This window comes from Microcebus murinus, chromosome 1 (genome assembly GCF_040939455.1).
Source record: "Microcebus murinus isolate Inina chromosome 1, M.murinus_Inina_mat1.0, whole genome shotgun sequence".
Taxonomy (NCBI): domain Eukaryota; kingdom Metazoa; phylum Chordata; class Mammalia; order Primates; family Cheirogaleidae; genus Microcebus; species Microcebus murinus.
In genome coordinates, this window is record NC_134104.1 from 56,971,205 (window position 1) to 56,996,001 (window position 24,797).

Sequence of the window (24,797 nt, forward strand, 5' to 3'; positions counted from 1 at the left end):
ACCCATATAGTGAGGAACTGAGGTCCAACAGCTTAGTGATAACTAAGATACACTGGGCAAAAATCACCCATTGTTTGTGGAATGGGAAAAGCAAAAACTCTAATTTCAACAGTTTTGAATAGAGATATTAAGTATTAAGTTAATTTTGTTAAAGACAAAATTTTAAATACATGTTTGTCTAATATTTAGGAAAAAACCAATTCCCAGCCGGGCGCGGTGGCTCACGCCTGTAATCCTAGCTCTCTGGGAGGCTGAGGCGGGCGGATTGCTCAAGGTCAGGAGTTCAAAACCAGCCTGAGCAAGAGCGAGACCCCGTCTCTACTATAAATAGAAAGAAATTAATTGGCCAACTGATGTATATATAAAAAATTAGCTGGGCATGGTGGCGCATGCCTGTAGTCCCAGCTACTCGGGAGGCTGAGGCAGAAGGATCGCTCAAGCCCAGGAGTTTGAGGTTGCTGTGAGCTAGGCTGACGCCATGGCACTCACTCTAGCCTGGACAACAAAGCGAAACTCTGTCTCAAAAAAAAAAAAAAAAAAAAAAAAAAAAAAAAAAACCAATTCCCAACTCACTCAACTACTAAACTCCTTCCTCACTACCAAAAAAAAAAAAGAATACTGAACATATCTTATCAGCAGCCAATATACATCAGTAATCAGATCATGGCCTAAAAGTGTCAGGTATTTTTAACAATTATATTCAAAATACAGTAACAGGACAATTCCTTAGGTCTTATTTTCTCGCTCATTGGGAATAGACTATAGATATTGGGCAGTATATCCACCAAGTTCCCAAAGGTCTGAATTAGGATGCCTTGATTATACCTGGACTGTTTTAATGAGTTTTAAATTTTATCTTAAAGAAACGAGAAAGTAAATAAAAGCAGTATGGGCAACAGTACACAATGTCTACATACAGTCACTGACTGCAGAATTCAACACAAAGCCAAGAGTTTTCTTTGACATTTATAGACATCACAGATCACTACCAGAACATCACATAAATTTATTTCAGATGTAACAGCAATGTTAAAATTGACAAGTTTAATTCTTAACTGCACCAAGTAAACTCAGCCATTTAAGTATTTTTAAAGTTTTTCCCTCTAAAAAACTGAGGGAGCTTTTCTTTTCCACCACCAGACACTATGGTTTCTCAATAGTTTTCTTTTTGGAGGACTTTCAATTGATGAATAAACTGCTTTGGAAATACTGCAGAACTTCATTCCCCAAATGAAAACTACTCTGGACAAACTATATATTGCATAGATTTCTCTACAGATTCTTTTCTTTAGAACCTAAATGCAATTACCATACAGTATAATTTTAATCTCTTTGCCCCACAATAAAACTATTCGTATTGAAAAATATGATGGATATATCCTGTGATCTTCCAGTTAATAGAATTGTTTTACCTCAAAGATACTTTTATCAAAATAACCAACTACAGATGGGACATTACTTCAGTCTTTACTGACTCACAGGCATATGCACCAGTGCCCAGCTTCTACCTCTTCCAAATCTTTCTCCTCCTAAGTGGATGGAATCATTTAATACAAGTTTGATGTAGGACAATTAACCCTTTACGAACATTTACAATTTATGTTAAGTCATCGACTAGTGTGGAAAACAAAACTCTATAATCATAAGGAGCCTACACACTCAATTCAAAATTTAATATTGTTTTCCTCCTTAAATAACATGTACTTAAATTGTCATGAGGCAGCTATTCGGTTTTTAATAACCACATTTAGGGATACATTCATAGGACTGATTAGATAGTCCAGGTGAAATGGTTATAGAAATTGAGGCAGTGTCATCTCAGAAAACTCATTTATATATCAAAATCTATTTTGATAACTTGAAAGTTTACAAAAAGGCTGAATTCTTCAAACTAATTACGCCTTCTGTAACTCAAGCACTATTCTCTTGGCAAGAGCAAGCTGAAGCTTATCTATGAAGGTAAAGGTGCTCAACACTAAACTTTTCTTCTAAGCTTAGGTTTGAACTGTTTAAGAAACTGATACCCAAAAAACCAGCATGGTCTATCTACATTTTTACCATCTTAAGATTAGAACCCTATATCAACTATCTTCTTCTTCGGTGTTATTCTTGGCACTCAAGACTGCTGAAGTCTATGTACTTTGTACTTTCACATTCTCAAATAAAAACTTAAGGTTATAAAGTGTGCATAAACATTTCATAAAATAATTCTGTCATTTAACATATTTGGAGATGAGACTTTTACACCAAAATTTTACATAACAGGATAAATATTATGAATCAAACTTCCTTTTAAAGTCTAATGACAGAAAACTCAAGCCCATGCATTGTTTTAAAGTGTAATTGAGATATTTCTTGGGCCATCAGTACTGGTAATTAAAAAATTTCTAAATATTGGAGATGGGACTATGGGAAGAAAACATGAATATTTCAGATGTTTCTATCTTACAAAAAGTTAGCAACCTGTCAAAGCTAATCCCCATGTGCCAGAAAATGATCTTGGCATAAATCAGTACTGTCAGTACAGGAGGTGACAGTGACATCTGCACTATTAATACTTTATACTTCTACTTTTCCAAGAATAGAAGCAATATGTCTAATAATTCCCCTTACTCCAAATCCTTAAACTCAATATTGTAGGCACACAGTGTAAACTCTGGGATGTTCTCCAACAGATAAGCAATAGCTATGTTATTCTCAAAAATACTGTCTAGATATGCTTTCCTATAACCAAACGCTCAGTGGCCACACTTTTTACAGCCTGCATTAGTTGACATTTAATGCATTTATTGTGCCACAAGTCCATCTAAGCTTCCTTGTAGGTATTTTTTAATTATGTCCAAGATAAAACACCTGTTTTAGGTTTATTTAGGGGTAGTGACCTATAAGGACATCAACTCCATTTTTAAGGTTAGACTAACTATTGTTGGGTTTATTGAAGAAAAAATGACAGGAGAAAAAAATTAAATCACCAAAAACTTCTTTATGTCAGTTAAAGGCCATATCTCTAGCTGGGATATTAAAAAAAATTAATCTCACCAGCCCACACTCTAAAAGTTAATGCCACTAGTAACAATCAACAGCAGGAAAAATAAACCTGCTAACAACGAGCCCACTCATTAGCAAAAAAGCAGTTTAACTCAAATACTTAGACCAAAGTATAACACTACCTACCCAAACTGCCCCACCCACCAGCAAGAAAAGAAGAAATAATAGCTTAAAAAAAAATCAAAATAAGCTTAGTATTTTACAAGGATAACAATGGTCCAACTTCTGAGAGAGTGCTCAGAAGGACTAAAGGAGGAGTGAAGGCAATGTCTAGGGATTTGTATCCCACAAAAATCTTAAAAAATCCAAAGTACCACAAACACACTAAACTTGCCTATTAATTAGAGAACAACATATTGCTGCTGCTTCTTTTTGCCTTTTGAAATATACAATATTTTGTAGGCTCTGCCCTTCAATGTGAAAGCAGGACATTTAAAAAAAAAAAAAAACTAAAAAATTTGAAATTATTTGACACCCAACTTTTTGGGACCATATATCTTAACCATGAAATCAAACAGCTCTACCTTCTCCTTCCTTCAATCGAACCACCTCACAAAAATAAGAGAACTAAAACAATCCAAGCATGATTATTTTTTAAAGTCCTTGAAAGTTTTAAACTTTTGGAGAAAAAGAAAAGAAAAGAAGGAAAAACAAGAACTAGGAGAAGAAAAAGCTTTAAAAGAAAGAGGGGGGAAAAATCAATGGGCCTCTCTTTTATTTGGCGACAAGCAAGTGCAAGAAAGTTCATTTGTTATTTGTTCAGTTGTCTGTCTTTTGTACATCTGCATTCTGACCCGAAGGGACTTTGAGGTTTTTCTGCAGCACATGAGCATCTGCAGGCTCTATCCTCTTATAGTAGTTCTTCTTTGTCTCAATAATCTCAAAGCCAAACTTCCTGTAGAAGTCAATTGCTGACTCATTGCTGATCTGGACATGCCTGAGATATAAAAGTATCAGAAAAAAAATTAAAATTAAGGTTTCTTTTAAGTGTTCTTTACAGATAGTTCCAAATTAGTTGGAATTAGGATATTGCAGCCATTTATTACATTCTCTTCACAATTACCAGTAATCAACAAAGATCAGGTACTTGTTTCCTGAAACCCTTTTCATGACAATTTTAACACTTTTAACCTAATTCTTACATTTGCAAGATAGCTGGCTAAGATTAGAAAGCTAAGTAACAGTGTTTATTCTTGAAGTAAACAAAGGGCAAAGTAATCTGCCCTATCATATTTTTGATTGTAAAGGGAGAAAAGATTCCTGTAAATAAACATAATGGATAAATAACCATAGTAATGACTTGAAGGTCATATAAACATACAGAAAAAAAATGATGAAAAATAAAAAACTAGAGTTTCAAAACCTGAACATATCCTTCCCTTGATTGATGAAAAACAAGGTGTATTTTGAAAATAAAAAATTTGAGCTTTCTTAATTACTCCCCAAAATAACACTGCACAATTTAATCTCTCCTATTGCCCAAATGAATTGTCAAATAATATGGCTGTGGGCCGCCTAGCACTCTGGGAGGCTGAGGCGGGCGGATTGCTCGAGGTCAGGAGTTCAAAACCAGCCTGAGCAAAAGCGAGATCCCATCTCTACTATAAATAGAAAGAAATTAATTGGCCAACTAATATATATAGAAAAAATTAGCCGGGCATGGTGGTAGCCCCATGGTAGGGGCCGGTAGGTGGTAGCCGGGTAGTCCCAGCTACTCTGGAGGCTGAGGCAGCAGGATTGCTTGAGCCCAGGAGTTTGAGGTTGCTGTGAGCTAGGCTGACGCCATGGCACTCACTTTAGCCTGGGCAACAAAGCGAGACTCTGTCCAAAAAACAAACAAACAAACAAACAAAAAAAACCCCAAACTACCTATACTTTGTAACAACAACTACTTCCATGGTGTTTCCAAAGACTCAGTGAAATAAATGACCAGATTTTAAAGTTTCCAGTAAAGATTTCTACTGTCAATTAATTCAACTCTTAGATAAGAACATTAAGTATCATTTTACTTACAGATAGATGTTATCAAAAGTGCCATCTTTTTCACAGATGTTTAAGACATGATTTAACATTTTAGTTCCTATTAATAAGATAAACAACAAATAAGTAATTTCATAAATTAACCTCTAAATTACACATTTATCCATCTGCTATCTTAGCTACTGTGTCCTAATAGAATTTATAAGGTATACAATAGAGATCCTTATTTTCCAAAATTTTGTTCTCTCTCTACAATAACTACATGTTTAAAACTGTTATCAGAAAATTAACCTTTTTATATAAGCACTTCTAGGTAGAAGAAATATACAAAAAGCAAAAGGGGATGTGAATAACAAATCTATGTAGGGCTTCCAATTCAATTACGTTAATAAATAAACACTAGTTATTTTTTACCTTATTTTATGTATTCAGTAACCCTTTCCTAGTATTCCCAAAAGAAAGAAATTGACCTACTGGATTAGATACATTAACAATGTATTTATGCTTTTTTGAAGAAGTAAAACAATCACAAATAATCTTACCTATTCCTAGCCTTCGGTAAGGTGCCAGACATCCTAGCGTCATGATGTAAAGTCTCTTCTGGTTCTGTGAATGATCCACCCTACAGCATACCGCACCTACAGCAATATCATTGAAATAGGCTGCCATGGAAAATATAAAGATAATAATGTTCAACAGACAGAATAATACATTTTATTTAACACTCTTTCCTTCTAAAGGACTAGACTGTTGCTATCAACATTAAATTTTATCAGCTCCTTTGTATCAGTGGCCTCAGAAATCATACACTGTTTTAGGGAAGCCTCCTCTAGAGTACAGCTAAGTAAGTGAAAACACACAGGCATACACTAAATAATAAAGAACACTTAGCATTTCCTTTTAAAATTTTGATTTCTCTGACATTTTTCTTAGAACGTAGACCACCTCCATTTCCTCACTTGTAAAATATGGAGACTAAATCAGTTAACTCTTTCTGCTCTAATATTAAAAACAAGGGTTCAAGAACACAAACAAATGAAGAGAGAAAAAAACATATTATACCAAGTTTTGCTAATTCGCCAACCTCCAGCACATCCTTGTAGAACTTGTCATTGTAGCTGACTGGAAAGATGACCTGGTTCAATCTCTTCAACTGTTTAATATTGTGTGGTGTTACATCTCCCAGCTCGATCCGGCTACTGGAACAAATCAAAAAGTACTCAATAAAATATAATTGGCTTAATTTGCTAAGATGACATATCAAAAGGATACCAAGTCTTTTTCACATAACTGACAAACCCAACCCCCCTTTCATAGTGACGTTATATTCCTATGAATATATAAGCAAATTCTACCAGCCATTTAATCCAAATTCTATTCATAGTTTTCATACACAATTGTACACATTTAGGAACAAATGAATAACAGCACACAACAAATACTAAGGCCAGAATAATATTCTACATTAAATGCCAAAATTTTCCTTGTAGCTTATAGTTCAGAAAAATTTAGATCCACCTATTACTGATGAAAAAAGACTGATGATACTTAACATTGGCAAAAGGGTAGCATATTTTTACACCCTGCAGATGGGATGTAAGTAGATATAATATCTCTTTAGGACAATCTAGCACTATGTATCGAAGGCCTAAAAATTACACCTCTTTTGTCCAAGCGATCCTACTTCTAGTGATTTACTCTAAGAAAATAATCCAAGTATGCAATAATTACATACATTCTACCAATTGAGAACAGTGGTCCAGGAACCACCTGTATCAGTCATAGATGTGGTGTTCAAAATTCATAAGCCTGGACACACACCCTTCACCCACACTTTCAGAACCAGAATTTCTGGAAACAAGGGAATCTACACATTGAAAAACATCCCTGTATGAAAACTACCAATCAAGAATGCAACAATAGCATTTCTAGGAAACCACATGTAATCAAAACAACTGGTCCCATGGGAAAAGAGATTAAAGCTATAAAGTTTCAGACTAATAATAACAAAGTTGTTATGCTGGCAGAGATGTCAACAAAAGGAATTCTTAATAGCTCAAGTCAATTTCACTACTGCAAGCTAAATTAGGCTTATCAAATGTGATAAGGCAAACCCGACAGCATTCTACGTTTTTTCTTTCTATTACTGCCAACACTATCATTAATAGAAAGTTGCCTATTATATACATCATCTGCCTTCTAAAACAAGATGTTTAAGTGAGTGGCAAAAACAGAGCACCAAATCAAAATAAAAATCAAGAATTCAAAAATTAAGCACTATTATGTCAACTAAGCAGCCAGAAAACTACCTAGGTCCTACCCACTCAAGTGCTGGGTTCAGATCATATCAGCAATAGAGTCAACAGCAGCAAAATGCAAACAAGGCACTCTTAAAAATGTGTAGAAATTGTGATTTTTAAAACAGTATTCTCTAAAATGGTAAAAATTCAGACAATCAAAACCCTGTTCTGGGTCGGGTGCGGTGGCTCACGCCTGTAATCCTAGCACTCTGGGAGGCCGAGGCAGGCGGATTGCTCAAGGTCAGGAGTTCAAAACCAGCCTGAGCGAGACCCTGTCTCTACCATAAAAATAGAAAGAAATTAATTGGCCAACTAATATATATAATATCAAAATCAGCCAGGCATGGTGGCTCGTGCCTGTAGTCCCAGCTACTTGGGAGGCTGAGGTAGGAGGATCGCTTGAGCCCAGGAGTTTGAGGTTGCTGTGAGTTAGGCTGATACCACGGCACTCACTCTAGCCTAGGCAAGAAAACAAGACTCTGTCTCAAAAAAAAACAAAAACAAAAAAACCCTGTTTTTAAAAAACAACAGCAACAATTACAGATTATAAAAGAATGACCCAGAAAATGAAAAATGGAAGAAATTTCCAAAGTTGATATATCTGGATAGAGGCAAATATGATGTAGTATTTTATCTTATGCTACAATTCTCTAAACTGTATTACTCTGTAATGTCCAGTTTGGAGAACATGCTCCTTGCTAAGGAGTCAGCAGCAAAAATTGAGAGGAAAATTTATCTCCTATTTAAGTACTCTGTACTAAGAACACAAAAGATAGTGCAAAGTGCCCTTTATGTCATAGTTGGCAATTTTGAAAGGCTTATTAACTCATTTGGAACTTTAGCTTTCCTGCCTCAATTATTTAATTTTTATGCCACTGTTTTGTATTACTTATTATGACTAATCATCCTTGCCTATATATACGTTTTTTAAAAGTCTTAAGAGTTTCCTAGCAGCCACACAGGTTAAAAATGCAAAATGTTAGTAAAAAATAACAAAAGATTTTCTTGTTATAGTTCCTTCCCATTTCTAGCCACTTGAGTAAATATGGCCTTCTCTCAAGCATTAACAACTATAATGAATTCTATGTGAGATTTGTGTCATCTTTAAGTAGGTTACATCTTACTTACGGAACTCCCCCCCACCTTCATTAAAGCACACCCTGGTTTTTCTTCTTTAAGGCTGCAGTAAATGACATTTTGCCCAAAACCTTTTTCTTACTAAAACACACTGGGTTTACTTCCCCACTGTCTACTACACATTTTTTAAAAAAAATATGCAGGTAATGTTATTCTGTAAAATATGCGATACTTTAAAATCCTGAAATAGAGATCACATCTCACCTACACTTGCTCTTAAATTTACCACAGTGCCACAAATTGGGTTCAATAATTTATTTTACATCTAGTATAATTTACATTGATTATATTTAGAGCATATCACTTAAAAACTACTCCATTCCACTTTTTAAAAAAAAAATTCTTAGTTTTTTAAAAAATACACTATGAAGTATAATTGTAAACAATAATACACAGAGTAATTTAAGAACCTAGGAAGTCAAGCTTCTAAATTTTAAGTGAAAGAACTTGAGATTTTTTTAATTTTAAGAATGATTTCTGGATAATTACTAGGCTTCAAGCATATTTACAATTTTTGAAAGGTTAATAACAAGGTATTTGACTTCATATAGGAAGAAAAGCTGGTTACAGTGCACTGTGTTAGATTGAGTCTAACAAATTAACTACTAAAAAATGTTCCCATGAGGATGGGCAGATCAAGCCTAAATAGACAAAACACTATTGAATCATTAGAAAATAGGTGGCTTAATCTTTCCCCACCTAACTAAAAAGAAACATCTTGATAGTTTTTTTTTTTTAGAGTCTCGCTTTGTTGCCCAGGCTAGAGTGAGTGCCATGGCGTCAGCCTAGCTCACAGCAACCTCAATCTCCTGGGCTGAAGCAATCCTCCTGCCTCAGCCTCCTGAGTAGCTGGGACTACAGGCATGCACCACCATGCCCCGCTAATTCTTTCTATATATTAGTTGGCCAATTAATTTCTTTCTATTTTTAGTAGAGATGGGGTCTTGCTCTTGCTCAGGCTGGTTTCAAACTCCTGACCTTGCTAGGCCTCCCAGAATGCTAAGGTTACAGGCATGAGCCACCTTGCCTGGCCACACATCTTGATTTTCTTTAAAAAAAGTACATCAAAGAAGGCCCAGTGTGGTTACTCACATCTGTAATCCTAGCACTCTGGGAGGCCGAGGCGGGTGGATCATTTGAGCTCAGGAGTTCCAGACCAGCCTGAGCAAGAGCGAGATCCCGTCTCTACTAAAAATAGAAAGAAATTAGCTGGACAACTAAAAATTAATAATAATAAATATATATATATATATATATCATTAGCCGGTGCATGCCTATAGTCCCAGCCACTTGGGAGGGTGAGGCAGGAGTATAGCTTGAGCCCAGGAGTTTGAGGTTGCTGTGAGCTAGGCTGACAGGCACGGCACTCTAGTCCAGGGAAACAAAGTGAGACTCTGTCTCAAAAAAATAAAAAAATAAAAAAGTACATCAAAGAAATGACTTAAGAAGTAAAAATATCCTGTAAAAACAACCAGAAATAATTTTGTTGATCTACTCTTCCAATATTTTTTCTATGCGCATATATGCATATGTGTTTTAAATAGATCTGGCATATTATAAATAGCTTGGTAGCTGTTTGAGAAATTAATCAAGTTGATTCTTGCTAGACTGTCAGAACTTGCTAGAAATAATTTCAAAACATCCATTAAATGTAACTTTGTCAGCAAAAATTCAGGTTCAAATATAGTTTAACTCTCATCAACATGATATGAAATAGAATACTTCTGTAATCCTGATCGCTTAGCTCCAAATTATTTTAAGACATGGATATTCTAAATATATCATAGTAATATCAACTTGTAAATATAATTTAGCAAAGAACGTGTAGTATTAAAGGCATAAGCACAACGATATGTAGAATTGTCAAGAACATGAGAACATGACTTGATTGTAAACAACCAAAAAGTTTTCAGAAGTTAAAAGAACTAAAAAATTGAGTTAAAATAAAGTCCAAAGTTTCTACTAGAAAATTAATCTAAGAATAGAGCTTAGCCAGGTGCGGTGGCTCACACTTGTAATCCTAACACTCTGGGAGGCCAAGGCTGGAGGATTTTTTTGAGCTCAAGAGTTTGAGACCAGCCTGAACAAGAGCGAGACCCTATCTTTACTAAAAATAGAAAAATCAGCCAGTCATGGTGGTAAGTAACTGGAATGCAAAGGAGTTTACACTTAGTAAGAAAGACAAGTATATACAATATAATGTGCTAGTAGTTTATGTACACAAAGTACGGAAATAATATTAGAATGGCACTCTTGGCTACAGATTACTCATGCCTCCTTTAAGTTTTTGTTCAAATGATATCACAAGGCTTACTCTGACATATCTGGATTTCTTTCCTTGTAGTATTTCTTATTTTAGAGACAGGGTCTCGCTCTGTCACTCATACTAGAGTGCAGTGGCAAGATTATGGCTCACTGTAGCCTCCCAATGCCTGGGCTAAAGCAATACTCCCACCACATCCTTGTAATATTCTTGACAGGCTACATTTACATTCCTATCAGTCACATTTAGGGTTCCAGTTTCTCTATATATCCTTGCCAACACTTTCTATTGCCTTTTTGTTAACAGCCATTCTAGTGGTGTGATATGATATCTCCTAGGACATGCGTTTCTCTAATGACTGATAATGCTGAGTACCTTTTCTGTATGGTTGTTAGCTACTTGTACATCTTGTTTGGTGAAATGTCTATTTTTCCTATGGTCTAGGCCTAGGAAAAAATTTACAATTCTTACACTAATTTAATCCATAAGAATTCCCACTACTTTTTAATTGGATTACTTGTCATATTATTGCAGTTTGTGGACCTTTTTGGATTCTGATGTGAAAGACTATTTTAAAAAGACATTTAGGAGACACAGGAAAAAACTGAATATAGACTAGGTATTAGATCAGAAGATAATATTAGGTATTGCAATTGTATTTTTTAAAAAGTCCTATGTATGTTAAAGATTCATACAGAAATATTTATAGGCAGAGTAGGATACTATACCTAGGATTTCCTTAGAAATGCTCCAGCTAAAAAGAAAAAGGGAAAAGTGTGGGTCAGGCAAAGATAAAATAACATGTGGACTGATCCATCCTACTTTCTGGAGTTGGATGATGGGGTTCATTATACTGTTTATTTTCATTTGTGTTTGAAATTTCCACTACAAAGTTAAAAAAAACTATTCATTACATAGACACAAGCTGTAGTACTTTGTAGGCATGTTATTTTTGACACTAAAATTCACAGTAGAAAGCAACTGATGCCTTATTTATGCATTACTGTTGGAAAGAACAAGTAAAAGGAGCCAAGACCTTTAAGCCTTTAGCAAACTGCAACTTCTCAATCTCCAGCTGTACCAAGCCTTCGATTTATAGAAAAAACATAGAATAAGAGCTGGATGAGAATGAGCCTTCCATTCCTATACATACCACCCCCTTCCAAATTCAGTAGTCTAAGGCTAGTCTGTCATAGTTTTTGCCTTTGTTGTAAATATTTACATATCCTGATTTTTTTCCTATCAAAATAGGAAAAAACTTGGATGTTGAGGGTGGATAATGTCGAGTGGATGATGAGAATAAAGCAAGCGAGTGCAAAGGGTTAAGGTAAGAATGAACACGTTAAAAAAATTACTTAAATAATGCAGTTTAAATGTTACCCAATGTGACTGGAAGCAATGCTAATGTTAAACAGATAAAAACAACTAGATTGTAGAGGGAATGCACCTAGACTTTTTACATGAAAGAATTCCCTTTTATAACACATCACTAAAAACCCGAAGTAGTGTCATAAAGTGGATTCCCAACCGGGTTATAAAGGGATAACCTTGCAAGTTAAAAATTCAGACTCTGAAGTCCCACTTTGGAATCTTCACTTTTGTAATTAATGTTGTTATGTAAAACATCCAAATTTAACACTCAGCTAAAGTAAACTTCCCACTGCATGTGTATACATTTCTAAATCTGAGAAATCTGGGGAGGAAATAGAGGTTAATGATGGGTACAGAGAAGTGGAGTAGGTAACTGGAAAAAATATGCCGTATGATCAGAAGGGGTTTCACTTAAAATGCAAATAATTTCCCCTATACAAGTAGTTCAGAAAAGTATACTTTAGCTTTACTATATGTGTAACACAGCTAATATATAGAGGAGCTGTGACTCTAAAACCTGGGTTTTAGACCAGTACACTGCTTGCTTACTTCTGCTAAGATTCCAATATACTTTACCAATGTAGACTATCTTATAGGTAGTTTAAGACCTTTACTCTGTAGATAAGCCCCAAATTGCTGGCCTAAAAGTTAAATCAGCCATGTAGTCACATCTATTTGACCCATAGTTTTTCTTTCTTGTGTTTAAGTTGGTTGCAAATATTTAAATGAGAAGATTTTTCATAAAGCCTAAATTTACAGCTTCTCTTGCTTTACTAATTTACCTTATCTGCTTGGCCCCTGTTAGCACTAGAGTTTACAACCTTAACTACAGAAAATTGAAGACAGCAATTATTAAAGAAACCAAATGATTCTTAGTTCAAGTAAACTCATTTGACATGCTATTTTTTTCTTCTTTTTCAAATCTATAACAATCAAAATCCAAAGCATCTATAAACCAAAGTTTCTAGACTAAGGAACTAAAAGTGGGATAGACTGTGATATAAATAAGAAAGAACAATTGCAAAAGTGTCCACTTAGTAGTCCATAGAGTATATAGATGTGAAAATGCAGCTACTAGCCTGCTCTTTATAGAGCCCATTAGCTATTAATTTGTGTCAACACCACAAAATTAGTTTGTTATTCAGTCAAATTTCATATTTGTTATCTTTGGGCTTAGAATATGGTAGTAGTACCCTTGGCTTATAAAACAAGCAGTGTGATAAAAAGAGATAACCATGCTAAATTTTAGCACAGCAACATCAAACACTCAACCCAGGCACAGTGGCTCATGCTTGTAATCCCAGCAATTTGGGAGGCTGAGGCAGGAGGATCACTTTGAGCCCACAAGTTCGAGGTTACAATGAGTTTTATGTTTGTTTGTTTTTGAGACACAGTCTTGCTTTGTTGCCCAGGCTAGAGTGAGTGCCGTGGCGTCAGCCTAGCTCACAGCAACCTCAATCTCCTGGGCTCAAGCAATCCTACTGCCTCAGCCTCCTGAGTAGCTGGGACTCATAGGCATGCGCCACCATGCCTGGCCAATTTTTTCTGTATATATTAGTTGGCCAATTAATTTCTTTCTATTTATAGTAGAGACAGGGTCTCGCTCTTGCTCAGGCTTGTTTCGAACTCCTGACCTCGAGCAACCTGCCCACCTCGGCCTCCTAGAGTGCTAGGAATACAGGTGTGAGCCACCACGCCCGGCCAAGACTTCATCTCTTAAAAAAATAAAGAATAAAAAGAAATTTAAAAAGGCACTCAAAAGTTTTTAGCTACCAAAGGTAATGCCAGTTATGCCCATAATTTTAAAAGCAAACTTAGTAGCAATATTCTGAAAGGCCACAAGATGGGGACATGACTCCATAGAAGTGTGACTTTTTTTTTTTAAACAGGGGTCTTGCTATGGTGCCCAGGCTGGCCTCCAACTCCCTGGCTCATGCGATCTCCCACCTCAGCCTCTAGAGTAGGTAGAACTACAGGCACATGCTGCTTAGTCCAAAGTGTGACTTTTAGGCCGGGCGCTGTGGCTCACGCCTGTAATCCTAGCTCTTGGGAGGCCGAGGCGGGCGGATTGCTCAAGGTCAGGAGTTCAAAACCAGCCTGAGCAAGAGCGAGACCCTGTCTCTACTATAAATAGAAAGAAATCAATTGGCCAACTGATATATATATATAAAAATTAGCCGGGCATGGTGGCGCATGCCTGTAGTCCCAGCTACTCGGGAGGCTGAGGCAGAAGGATCGCTCGAGCCCAGGAGTTTGAGGTTGCTGTGAGCTAGGCTGACGCCACGGCACTCACTCTAGCCTGGACAACAAAGCGAGACTCTGTCTCAAAAAAAAAAAAAAAAGTGTGACTTTTAAAGTTATATAGCAAAAAGTGAAAATGAAGTATAGAAAAAGCTTAAAGCCTATTTATACTTTTAATGGGTATTAAGTGCACCTTGGCACAAAATTTTACCTGCTTGGTCATTTGTTGTGCAGTATTTTGATCTAGGCTGGGTCTTCATTTTACAGATGACAAAACTGAAACCCTGAGACAAATGTGCCTATAGTTATACAGTTATCAATAAAGCCAGAATCAGGCCTGTATCCATGAACTTCTGCTATTGTATAAGATCAGCTACACCATGTTCCCTCAAAGGAGTCATCTTTACTCCTCAAGGTTATTTTAAAAAGGAGAGAGATCTATAGGGAAACTTTTTTTTCTGATGTATGCTGATAAGTACATTTGCATAAAACTCAAAGCATTTTTTAGCAAGGATCAAAGTATGCCCATGGTCCTTTGATTTAAAATTTTCAAGGGGCTGGAGAGTAGGTAATTTTTTCTAAGCTGGCAGTAATCTGGTTCTAAATTCTTGCTTCAAGAAAATTACATGAAAGAGGGATTCCTCTAGAGAATAAATTCCTTCAACCTAAAAGTAAGCCCACTCAGAATTTATCACATAACAGCTTAAATACTCACTGCTCATGAAGCCTTAACCTGTCATCCACTGTGATTTCTACCTCATATGAACTATATTACTGTTTTTCCTCTTCCTTTTATGAGACAGAGTCTCACTCTTTCACTCTGGCTAGAGTGCAGTGGTATCATCCTAGCTCACAGCAACCTCAAACTCCTGGGCTCAAGCAATCATCCTCTTGCCTCAGTCCCCCTACCCTCCACCGAGTAGTTGGGACTACAGGTGTGCGCCACTACCACCAGCAATCTTTTTCTATTTTTGGTACAGACGAAGTCTTGCTCTTGCTCAGGCTGGTCTTGAACTTCTGAGCTTAAAGGACCCTCCTGCCTTGGCCTCCCGGAATACTAGGATTATAGGCATGAACCACCATGCTCGGTCTGTTTCTAGGCTTCCAAGGCATAACTCTGCACTGCCTTAAGCGTTTTTTATACCTTACCTCTTCTAAACTATAAGACTTAATTAGGGGCAGGACCTCAACTAGTTCAAGAAATTACTAAACTTTCAGCAAACCCAAGAATCTCTAAAATCCTCAATATAATTGATGGGCTCTCCCATTTCATCTAGATTTTACAGCAGGGTTTCCCAATCTCAATGCTACTAAAGCTAAATACTACTAAATACTAAAGCATTTGGAGCTGGAAAATTCTTTGTTGTGGATGGCTTTCCTGTGCATTGTAGGATGTTTTGGCAACATCTCTAGTCTCTACTTACTAGGTGTCAGAACTCTCCCCACCCCATTATGACAACAGAAAGCATCTCCAGACATTACCAATAATCAGGAAGGGGTGGAGAAGCATGGGGTTGGGGGGAGGTTTGTCCCTGGTTGACAGTCCTGTTTTACAGGTTTAGCAGGAATCAAAACTGTAGTGGTGGGGTAGACCAGCTTGCCAAATCGTGTGACTGTAATACTTAGAGGTGAAAAAATTTCAGCAATCATTTGGTTGGTTACTAATACTAAATACACAGATAAAATCTAGTCAATTATAACCTAAAAAGAAATTATTTTCTGAAATTTTTTTTCTACTGCCTGCCTGCCTGCCTGCCTGCCTGCCTGCCTGCCTTCCTTCCTTCCTTCCTTCCTTCCTTCCTTCCTTCCTTCCTTCCTTCCTTCCTTCCCTCCCTCCCTCCCTTCCTTCCTTCCATCCATCCATTTTTCTACTGTCATCCATCCATCAATTAGGAAAGCTCCTTCCTAGCTATGGCTTTTCCTAATTAATGAACACCTAAATGATGCTGTTTTTATTTACAAATTTCTGAATCTAGGCATATATTTCTGAATGCTTACTAGTGATCTCCAAAAGAACCTCAAATTCAACACACCCAAAAGTGTGTTGAAAAAAGCATCTACCACTATTCTCTATAATTCACCCAATACAGACATTTAGTTTTAGATGCATCCTTTTAATTCTGCTCCTTCAAATATCTTCATAACCTGTTCCTATACCCTTTCTCTTAGCACTGTGGTTCAGGCAATTTCAGTCCAAATTCTAAGACCCTAATGAAGAAGAACACTAGAGTCAGGGAGATAACTCCACCACAACGCAATCAGAATCATCTTTCTAAAACACAAACCTGATTGTTTTACTTTTCTGCTTAAAATCTTTCAATAGCTGCACATAATACTACATATATACAATACAAAGCTCTCTATCACCAAGCTATGACTATAATAACTAGACCAGTGGCCACTAGTCTAGTCCCCTTCCCCCCCAGTTTTTGGGTCATACAAAACTACTCAAAAATCTGAGAACCCACCAAGCTCTCTTTCCTGTTTGGCTTACTTCTGTACCTGTTCTTTTCATTAAATTATAGATAATATACCATCTTTACAGAGATACTGAGAAGATTAAATGAGAATCTATTGGTTGGCCCAGTAGGCATGTTAGGTAGCTATAAAAAAGAGTGTCATAAGGGGGCAGGGCGGAAGAGCAGGCATGTATACAACAGCAAATTAAAGAAAGCAGCTTAAAAGAAAACAATTCAAATATAACTCCAAGGTTTTGTTTCTTGGTATTGTGGAAAGTTAGCACTGACAGAGATCAGGAATGGCTAACATATGACACACATGCCACAGCAGTCATGGTAGGTATCAGCAATAGTATCCTCCCTGCCCCCCCCCTTTTGGCAGTGTGAGAACTCATCAAAGCTATCAACAGACTAGATACCATTAACAGATTAAAACTGGCATATGAGTTCCTGTTCAGATTCAAGTCATTCTCTCTAAAGACAAAGAAACCAAAGCCCAGAGGTCAAGAAACTTATCAGTGACCCTACTATCATTTATGGCACACAGAACTAAAACTTGGTTGCTTTTAGTTCAAGGCTTTTTGCATTACAGTTAGTTTCCTTTTTAAGATAAATAATAAACTACATAGACTAGAAGGTGGAAATGCAAATATACCTTTTCTGGAAAGGAAAAGTTTAAAATGCTCCCAAGTACAAAATATTTTCCTTGCTTCCCCTTGTTCAACAAGTTCCCACCTGCAAAAAATTTTCTTTCAAATGATGTGGGCCCCAAACACTGGCAACATGTGGACAATATTTACTAATCTGAATGTCTCAACCCCATTTTCTAAATAACATGATCTCTTGATTGTTTTGTAATTCACAGCTAAGGCAAATAATACCCCACAAAAACTCTGTGACTTGTTTGTCAATTATACAAATAAGCAAGTCACAAAGATATTCAAATAACCAGTAAAAAAAGTGGTTTTAAAAAGGGGGGCGGGGAATGCCATTTATTACCTAATCAGCAAAGTAAAACTAATTAGGGCAATATGTTATTATTTACTCAAAACCAACTTGTAAGGAAACTATCAATGTATGGAACGTACCCCAAAAAACGGAAATTTATACCACTCATGGCTGAAATGGCAGCCACAATGTCTTCCTCCATTTTCCTTCTTTTTTTTTTTTTGAGACAGTGTCTCACTCTTTTTGCCGGTGCTAGAGTGCCATGGTGTCAGCCTAGCTCACAGCAACTTCAAACTCCTGGGCTAAAGCGATCCTCCTGCGTCAGCCTCCCAAGTAGCTGGGACTACAGGCATGTGCCACCATGCCTGGCTAATTTTTTCTATATATATTAGTTGGCCAATTAATTTCTTTCTATTTATAGTAGAGACGGGGTCTCACTCTTGCTCAGGCTGGTTTTGAACTTCTGACCTTGAGCGATCTGCCCGCCTCGCCTCCCAGAGTGTTAGGAGTACAGGCGTGAGCCACCGCACCCGGCCTCTTCCTCCATTTTCTTAAGGTTTTTCCAAGTGCTCCTCCCCTTCCCAATCAATCAGCCCTTGGAGAGAGAAGGGTACTCTTACATACTGCTGACAGCATAAATTGCTATCATTTTGGAGGTCAAGTGGCAGCAAATATCAGAGGTTTAAAAATGCCAGTATCTTTTGATCCAAAAAATTCACTCCTATGAAATTACCCAAAAGAAATCATTAAGTCTGTGCGCCGAGCAGTTTATAAACAAGCATTCACTACAGCACTATAGGGGACTGAGATGAGGAGCCTCTAGACTCAGAAAACAAGGTATTCCCTTAAGAATAGCTTTTAACAATGATAAAGGCAGAATATAGATTGCACTAGTAGGTCAGGAAAGACAAATACTTGCAACCATTCCTTCCCCACCTACTGCAGACAAGGTAATTGGATTATAACACCTTAATCAAAAACCAGGAGCGACCGCAGAATCCTTCACCAGAAGTATAAACAGTTATAAACTATATGTGTTGGCCCACAAATTGAAGCCTTTAGAAACATCTACCATCTAGGAACTACTTATTTACAGACAGAGTCTCACTCTGTCACCTGGGCTAGATTGCCATGGCGTAAGCCTAGCTCACAGCAATCTCAAACTCCTGGGCTCAAGCAATTCTCCGGCCTCAGCCTCCTGAGTAGCTGGGAGTACAGCCGCACCCCACCACGCCCGCTAATTTTTCTATTTTTAGTAGAGTCATGATCTCGCTCTTGTTTAGGCTGGTCCCAAACTCCTGACCTCAAGTGATCCTCCTGACTCGACCTCCCAGAGTGCTAGGACTACAGAGGCATGAGCTGCAGCACCAGGAGTCATCCAGGAACTAGATTCCAAGGAAAGACATCATATTTTATACAACTTTGGTTTTTTTATGGGTTTAGCATGGCACTGCCCAAAAGAAATACAATTGAAGTCACATAAAAATTTAAAAAATTTTTAACATCCACATTAACAAGGAAAAACAAATGATTTCAACATGTAAGTAAAATAAAACTTATTAATAACTTTAAAATTAAAATCAATTTATTACACTTATAGCATATATCAATTCAGGTGTTAATTTTCCCTGTAAATATTTTTATCTGTATTCACACTTCATAAAATTTACAATAGATTCACATATCCAAGTTGTTTCAAATATCCTTTAAAAATTGTCCAGTAGCTGATTTTTAATTTTAATTTAAAATTAAATTTTTAATTAAAATTTAGAATTCCTCAGTCACACAAGGCACATTTCAACTGCTCAACAGACAACTGTAGCTAGTCACAACATTTTGCCAATAAGGCAAGCACTAGATTTAAACATGTGATAGAAGAGAAAGAGAAAAGCAGGGTTGGGTGATAACACAATTATATAATTTTGTAGCTATTAAACCATAATCCATACAATTCACATTTTCAAGAAGGAAAGACTATTTCTATTGACTTCTGCTGATAGAACACTGGTTACCGTAGGCTATGTTTAATAACTGGATGAGAAAATTAGGAGTCAAAAATATTTCCACAGGCCAAAATAAAGGAAGTAGCAAAGCGAAATTTAATATAAATATTGGTTTGGTTTGGCAAAAGAACTGAGTTTGAAAGAGAATGCTTTACATGATTTAGGAAGAGATTTTAGTTGACAATACAGTTAAATGTTCAACAATGTAAAATTAGTTTGACCATAAATTGCAATAACAGGAATACATATTTAGACCAATGACAGCAGTCCCACTTTCTCATTCTACCAATCACATGTGCAGTAATATTCACATTAACAGCAGTCAGGATGTTTGAAATTATAGTAAACAGGGAATATATTAATATTTTGATGCAATAGGCAAGTGCTTGGCCTACTGAATGACTTTTAAAAATATTTTTCAACCCAGAAATTCTTCATTATTTTTCATTAAGACCTTTACCAAAAGTTGTCTGCTATTCTGGGAAGAAATCACACCAGGTGGCAACACAGCATGAGTCACCAAAGCACAAACCTATATATGTAGTAAATATACTTTCTAAATTATACAAAAAAAAAAAAAAAGATTCAATTTACAGACAGATGCAAACATTTGACCTTCTTATGCTTTGTGGCATAGTTATACCAAATCATTACATACTGAAATAGATTTTATTATAATTTATTTTCCTTATGTTTCTTCTTTATATTAGGATATCACATTGATTTTTTTTAAAAACTGTGGTCCAGGTAGGTTATATTTTATATGGTTCACCTCAACACAGTATTTGTTATATATAACATAACAAAGCATCTGATAAAAAGATGAATATATGAGTTTTAAAAAAACACAAAATATTTGCTAAAATTCACTATCTCAACCAATAAAACACCAATTACTGGCTTCATAGAAGCAAGGAATATGAATTGTAGGCTTATAAAAATTGTCAAATGTGGCTTCAGCCTGACTGGCTTATAACCTTAAAAAAGTTTAATTATTAAAGCGTAAAAAAATCACAGATCCTGTGTACAGCTCAACCCCCCTCCACACATAATCAACACCCAGATAAGATACAGAATGTTTCTAGCATTCCAGAAAATCACTTTGTGCTCTTTCCCAGTCCACATGCTGTCAGAGATAACCATTATTCTGAGTTCTTCACAGTTTTGTTTGACTGTAGAATCTTTTAATTTTATTTTCTAGTCACATGTAGTCAAAATAGCTTCTTTAAATATTTCACTACACTGTTCTATATTTATATTATTGCTACCTACTGTCCCATCTTTACTTTAGTCACATATAATATTCTTATGTTGTTAAAGACATTTTTACTGGAATTTGCACCTCTTTACTACAATTGAAAGGTAAATGGATTTAGTTTTATCTTCTATTACATTAATTACAGTGCCACCTCAGTCTTGGTTGTCTATGGCATACCTTTTTTCTTGAAATAATCTTCCCCAGAAAGAAACAACAGATAAAAATTCATCTACAAATTCAAACTACAATGTCCCTGGTTCATAAAAACAAGCAACTTCAGTAAAAAGGAAGCAACATTTTCTAGATCTCAAACTTCTAGACACGCACAAAAACATATACAGTAGTTAATAACTGGAAATGTACCAGGGAAGAAAGGCAAATACATGCCAATACAATGGAATGTCTTAGTGCTAACTAATAAAAGTACTCATAGTAAAAATGAGGAAAAACCAGATAAAATACATTTTAAAAGTTTCAAAATGACAGTAATATAGGCAACAATGTAAAACATTTAAATAGATTGACTTGGAGTTGGGAGTTCTGGAGTTTCTGATTTTAGATATGTCTATTCAACTTTTGTTCAGTTAGCTCAATATACAATAGAACACTTAGCAAATAAGATTTTTTACAAAACCACATCAGACCACTGTTTCATTTTCACAGGCCATTCCAAATCAAGAGTCAGGACTATCAAAATGACCATACTGTGCAGAGTGATACAAGTTTTGGAACTCAAAGATCTTAACATCTTTTAAGCTTATACTGTTCTAATTTGTTCACTGCTTTAAATACAGACTTAGAAGCAAAAAAAATTTTAAAGTCCCATCTTACCTGGGAGTTAATCTGGGAAGTAAAAGGGACGATTCCCATGATATCATCTTAAAGTTAAAAAGAACACAATTGCAAGCTCTCGATCATAAGAATAGGAATCATACAGGCATAGTTGTTAGCCTAAGGTACAGATTCAGGAACTGTTTCCTCTAAATCTGGCCAGTTCTCATTTCTAGGTATCTGCCTCTAATCAGGTTACACATAAATATCCATTCCAAACAAAAAGATAATTGCTTCGTAAGTATATTAATTAAAGGTAGATTGGGAATATCACTGTTTGGCCTCATCTCAATTGCCAAGTTAGGTACCAGAAAGAACCTTACACCCTATGGAGACAGAGCTAGATCAAAGATTTTGGATCTAAACATCCAGAATAATTTCGTAGAGTCCCTCTTTATAAATTCATGGCAGTTTCAACACTGGGAACTCTTCGGCCACATTTTTCTTACTTTAACAGAATATATGTATTGAGTATCCAGCAATGAGAATATAAAAACGAGTAACAGCAACCACACATACGGAGCGCAGTCCACCAGGAAAACAAAACTCTCCAAGTATTATATTAATTGGACCATATACAAAATAGCCAAAATCCCTAGATCACGATCCAAGTGGAGAAAATACTGCCTATATTCCTCAACTAGTTTCTTAATTGAAACTCTTCAGAACTTGAGAAATAATGCAGGTACTGTGAAAATATTTTCATGTTTCCTAAACTTTTAATTCTTATTATAAAACATGCAATTCAACATTAGAATGACTATCCAATTTTTAAAGCAAAATTAGAGTAAGGAAATATTACACACCTAAGAATGAATTAAACTTTCTCGAAATCTTTCCATCGACCTCAAACACAGATACACACAAATAATATTTAGATCCTTTAGATAGTATGAGATTACTCTGAAAAGTGACTTTTATTTCATCCTTAAAAGGGCGCTGAACAGCAAGTTTGAAAGGCTTCGCTAAGTTTAAAACATAGTTACGATTCTTTAACCGACTTACAATAGAAAAAAAACTAAGCATCTCAGAAAGCTTTTAACATTCATAAGTTTCACTTCTTTCTCTAAGGAAGGTAAAAGCAAGCTTCCAAAACGGAGCTTAGTTAGGCAATGCTTTAAGACAATGTTATGAAATTGATCTTTAACGGTATATAACTTAAGGGTAAAAAGACATTTTATCCAAATAGAAACAGTCGAACCAAAATAGTCCCTAATTTCATCTAAAATTGTGACAGACAGAATGTTAACTTTGCCAATCACCTGAAGAAAGCAGCGTAGTAACCCCAAGACCCTCTCACCGCATTCGGGGGCAATAGCGAACTACTGAAGCAATAGCTCCACCTACTGATCCACAATACTTCCTAAAACATTTTGGCACCCCAAGTATACAGTGATCGCGCTCTTTCCCCCTCCTCCACTCGCTCTGACCCAACCCAAATCTAGTTGAGTCACTAGCTCTTAATATTCCTTCCCATGCTCTTTATTCCAATTTCTTCTCTCTCCAAAGGATTCTGCACGGCTCCCAAGCGTGAATAAGAGTGAAAGGTGTCAAAGACGGCAGTTCCAGTGTTGAGTGTGGATCTGGAGAAGAGGACTACCACACCACACTACACCTGGAGTGGCAGGCCGCGATGGCTCGGTCGTCCGCTCCCAGGTAAGAGGCCCCAGGCGCCTCACAATAGCTTTTCCCTGCTGCCCACTCAGCTACTAGTCTCCGATTAACCCACCCTCGTCCTCCGGGCCAAAATCCTGCGTTTCCCAGGTCTTGTCTCTGCTGGCCCTTCAGCCCGCCAACAGCCCAAGCCTCGCCTCCGTCCCTGAGATACCTAGAAATCCCCCTTCGCCGTCTTCGCTCGCTCTCCCCTCCTCAGCTCTCTCCCTCTAAAAGGGCCTGGAACCCTCTACCCCTCTGGCCCGGCCCCGTCCAGCTGCCCTTCCTCACCCTTTCATTTTCCCCGCCTACTGAGGCCGTCGTTACCGCCGATATCAACGCCGTAGTCCTCGCCGCCCTGAGCTCTCCGCGCCCTCAGCTCGGGCCACTAACCCCGCAAGCTGGCCTCCTCGCCTTGGGCAGGAAGCTGAGCGGGTGACCAAGGCCGCGAGAGTCGAGCGCGGCCCTGAGTCTCCCTAAGCGGCAGTGGTGCCTGCCGCCGCCGCGCTGGTGCAGACGCTTCTCCACACGTGCACACGGGGCTCTAGGCTCCCGCCCGCAGCTGCCGCCAGCCAGACCCGCCGCCGCGCTGTGACCTTTCACCCCGCCCCCTCTGCGCGCCGGCGCGTCCGGCACCTCGCGCGCAGCCGCACTGCTCGCCTTCGGGCACCCTTCCCCCTCCACTCTGGGACCTCCATCTTTCTACTGGAGGGCTCTGCCGTCTGGCGGCATGCTCCTCCTCCCATCCCTTACGACACTACTTGTGGGGCTTGCTCGGTAGGCCCTGGCGGTAAAATCCGGATCTTGCCACCCCTCCCTTTCCTGTCCCACATCAGCAAGATCGTTCTGGACCCTGTTCTTCCCAGTTGATAGTATCCAGAGTGACCTTCAAACGCTCTTGTCTCCTAATAGGGTTTTACATAGCTGGTTATTCTAAATGTAAAGAAGCCTGCGGAAAACTCACGTAAATGAGGTATTTTTAAAACAAACTAATGTAATTAAAAATCGGCAGGATAACTTGGCTACCCTCCAACGCGCCTCAAGTTTTGAGGTCACGTGATTGGCCCAAACCTTATAGCCTGGGATTTTACCGACGGGCCCCAAAGGGTCGGAACTCCATCGCCATTTCCGGTCCCTAGATCGTGATGTTAACGTCACTTCCTTAGCAATGCACTTTAACCCTTGTCATCCACGCCTTCTACATTGCACTTTAAAACAAATCTTTGTGAAAACTTAAATTTACTTTTTTCTTTTAATGCAAGAAAATTAATATTCAAACGATCTGCAAAAATAGAAGCCCCGGAG

At 37.4% G+C, this 24,797-nt stretch overlaps 1 protein-coding gene across 4 annotated transcripts; it reads right to left on the reverse strand.

Moving 5' to 3' along the window:
- Positions 1-986: 986 nt before the first annotated feature.
- NAA50 (N-alpha-acetyltransferase 50, NatE catalytic subunit) lies at positions 987-24,622 on the reverse strand. Of its 4 annotated transcripts, XM_076001512.1 has the most exons (7): positions 23,784-24,127; positions 11,457-11,482; positions 9,558-9,653; positions 6,091-6,227; positions 5,571-5,690; positions 5,062-5,128; positions 987-3,985 (listed from the first exon to the last, which is right to left on the reverse strand). In XM_076001512.1, the coding sequence occupies exons 3-7, from the start codon at positions 9,599-9,601 to the stop codon at positions 3,808-3,810; spliced, it is 546 nt and encodes a 181-aa protein (XP_075857627.1). In that variant the 5' UTR covers positions 9,602-9,653; positions 11,457-11,482; positions 23,784-24,127; the 3' UTR covers positions 987-3,807. The 4 variants fall into 4 exon arrangements, with proteins under 4 accessions (XP_075857627.1, XP_012642994.1, XP_012642998.1 ...); XM_012787540.3 differs by lacking the exons at positions 9,558-9,653; positions 11,457-11,482; positions 23,784-24,127 and adding an exon at positions 24,584-24,622; XM_012787544.3 differs by lacking the exons at positions 9,558-9,653; positions 11,457-11,482 and having other exon boundaries at positions 6,091-6,224; positions 23,784-24,125.
- Between the last annotated feature and the right edge of the window lie 175 nt (positions 24,623-24,797).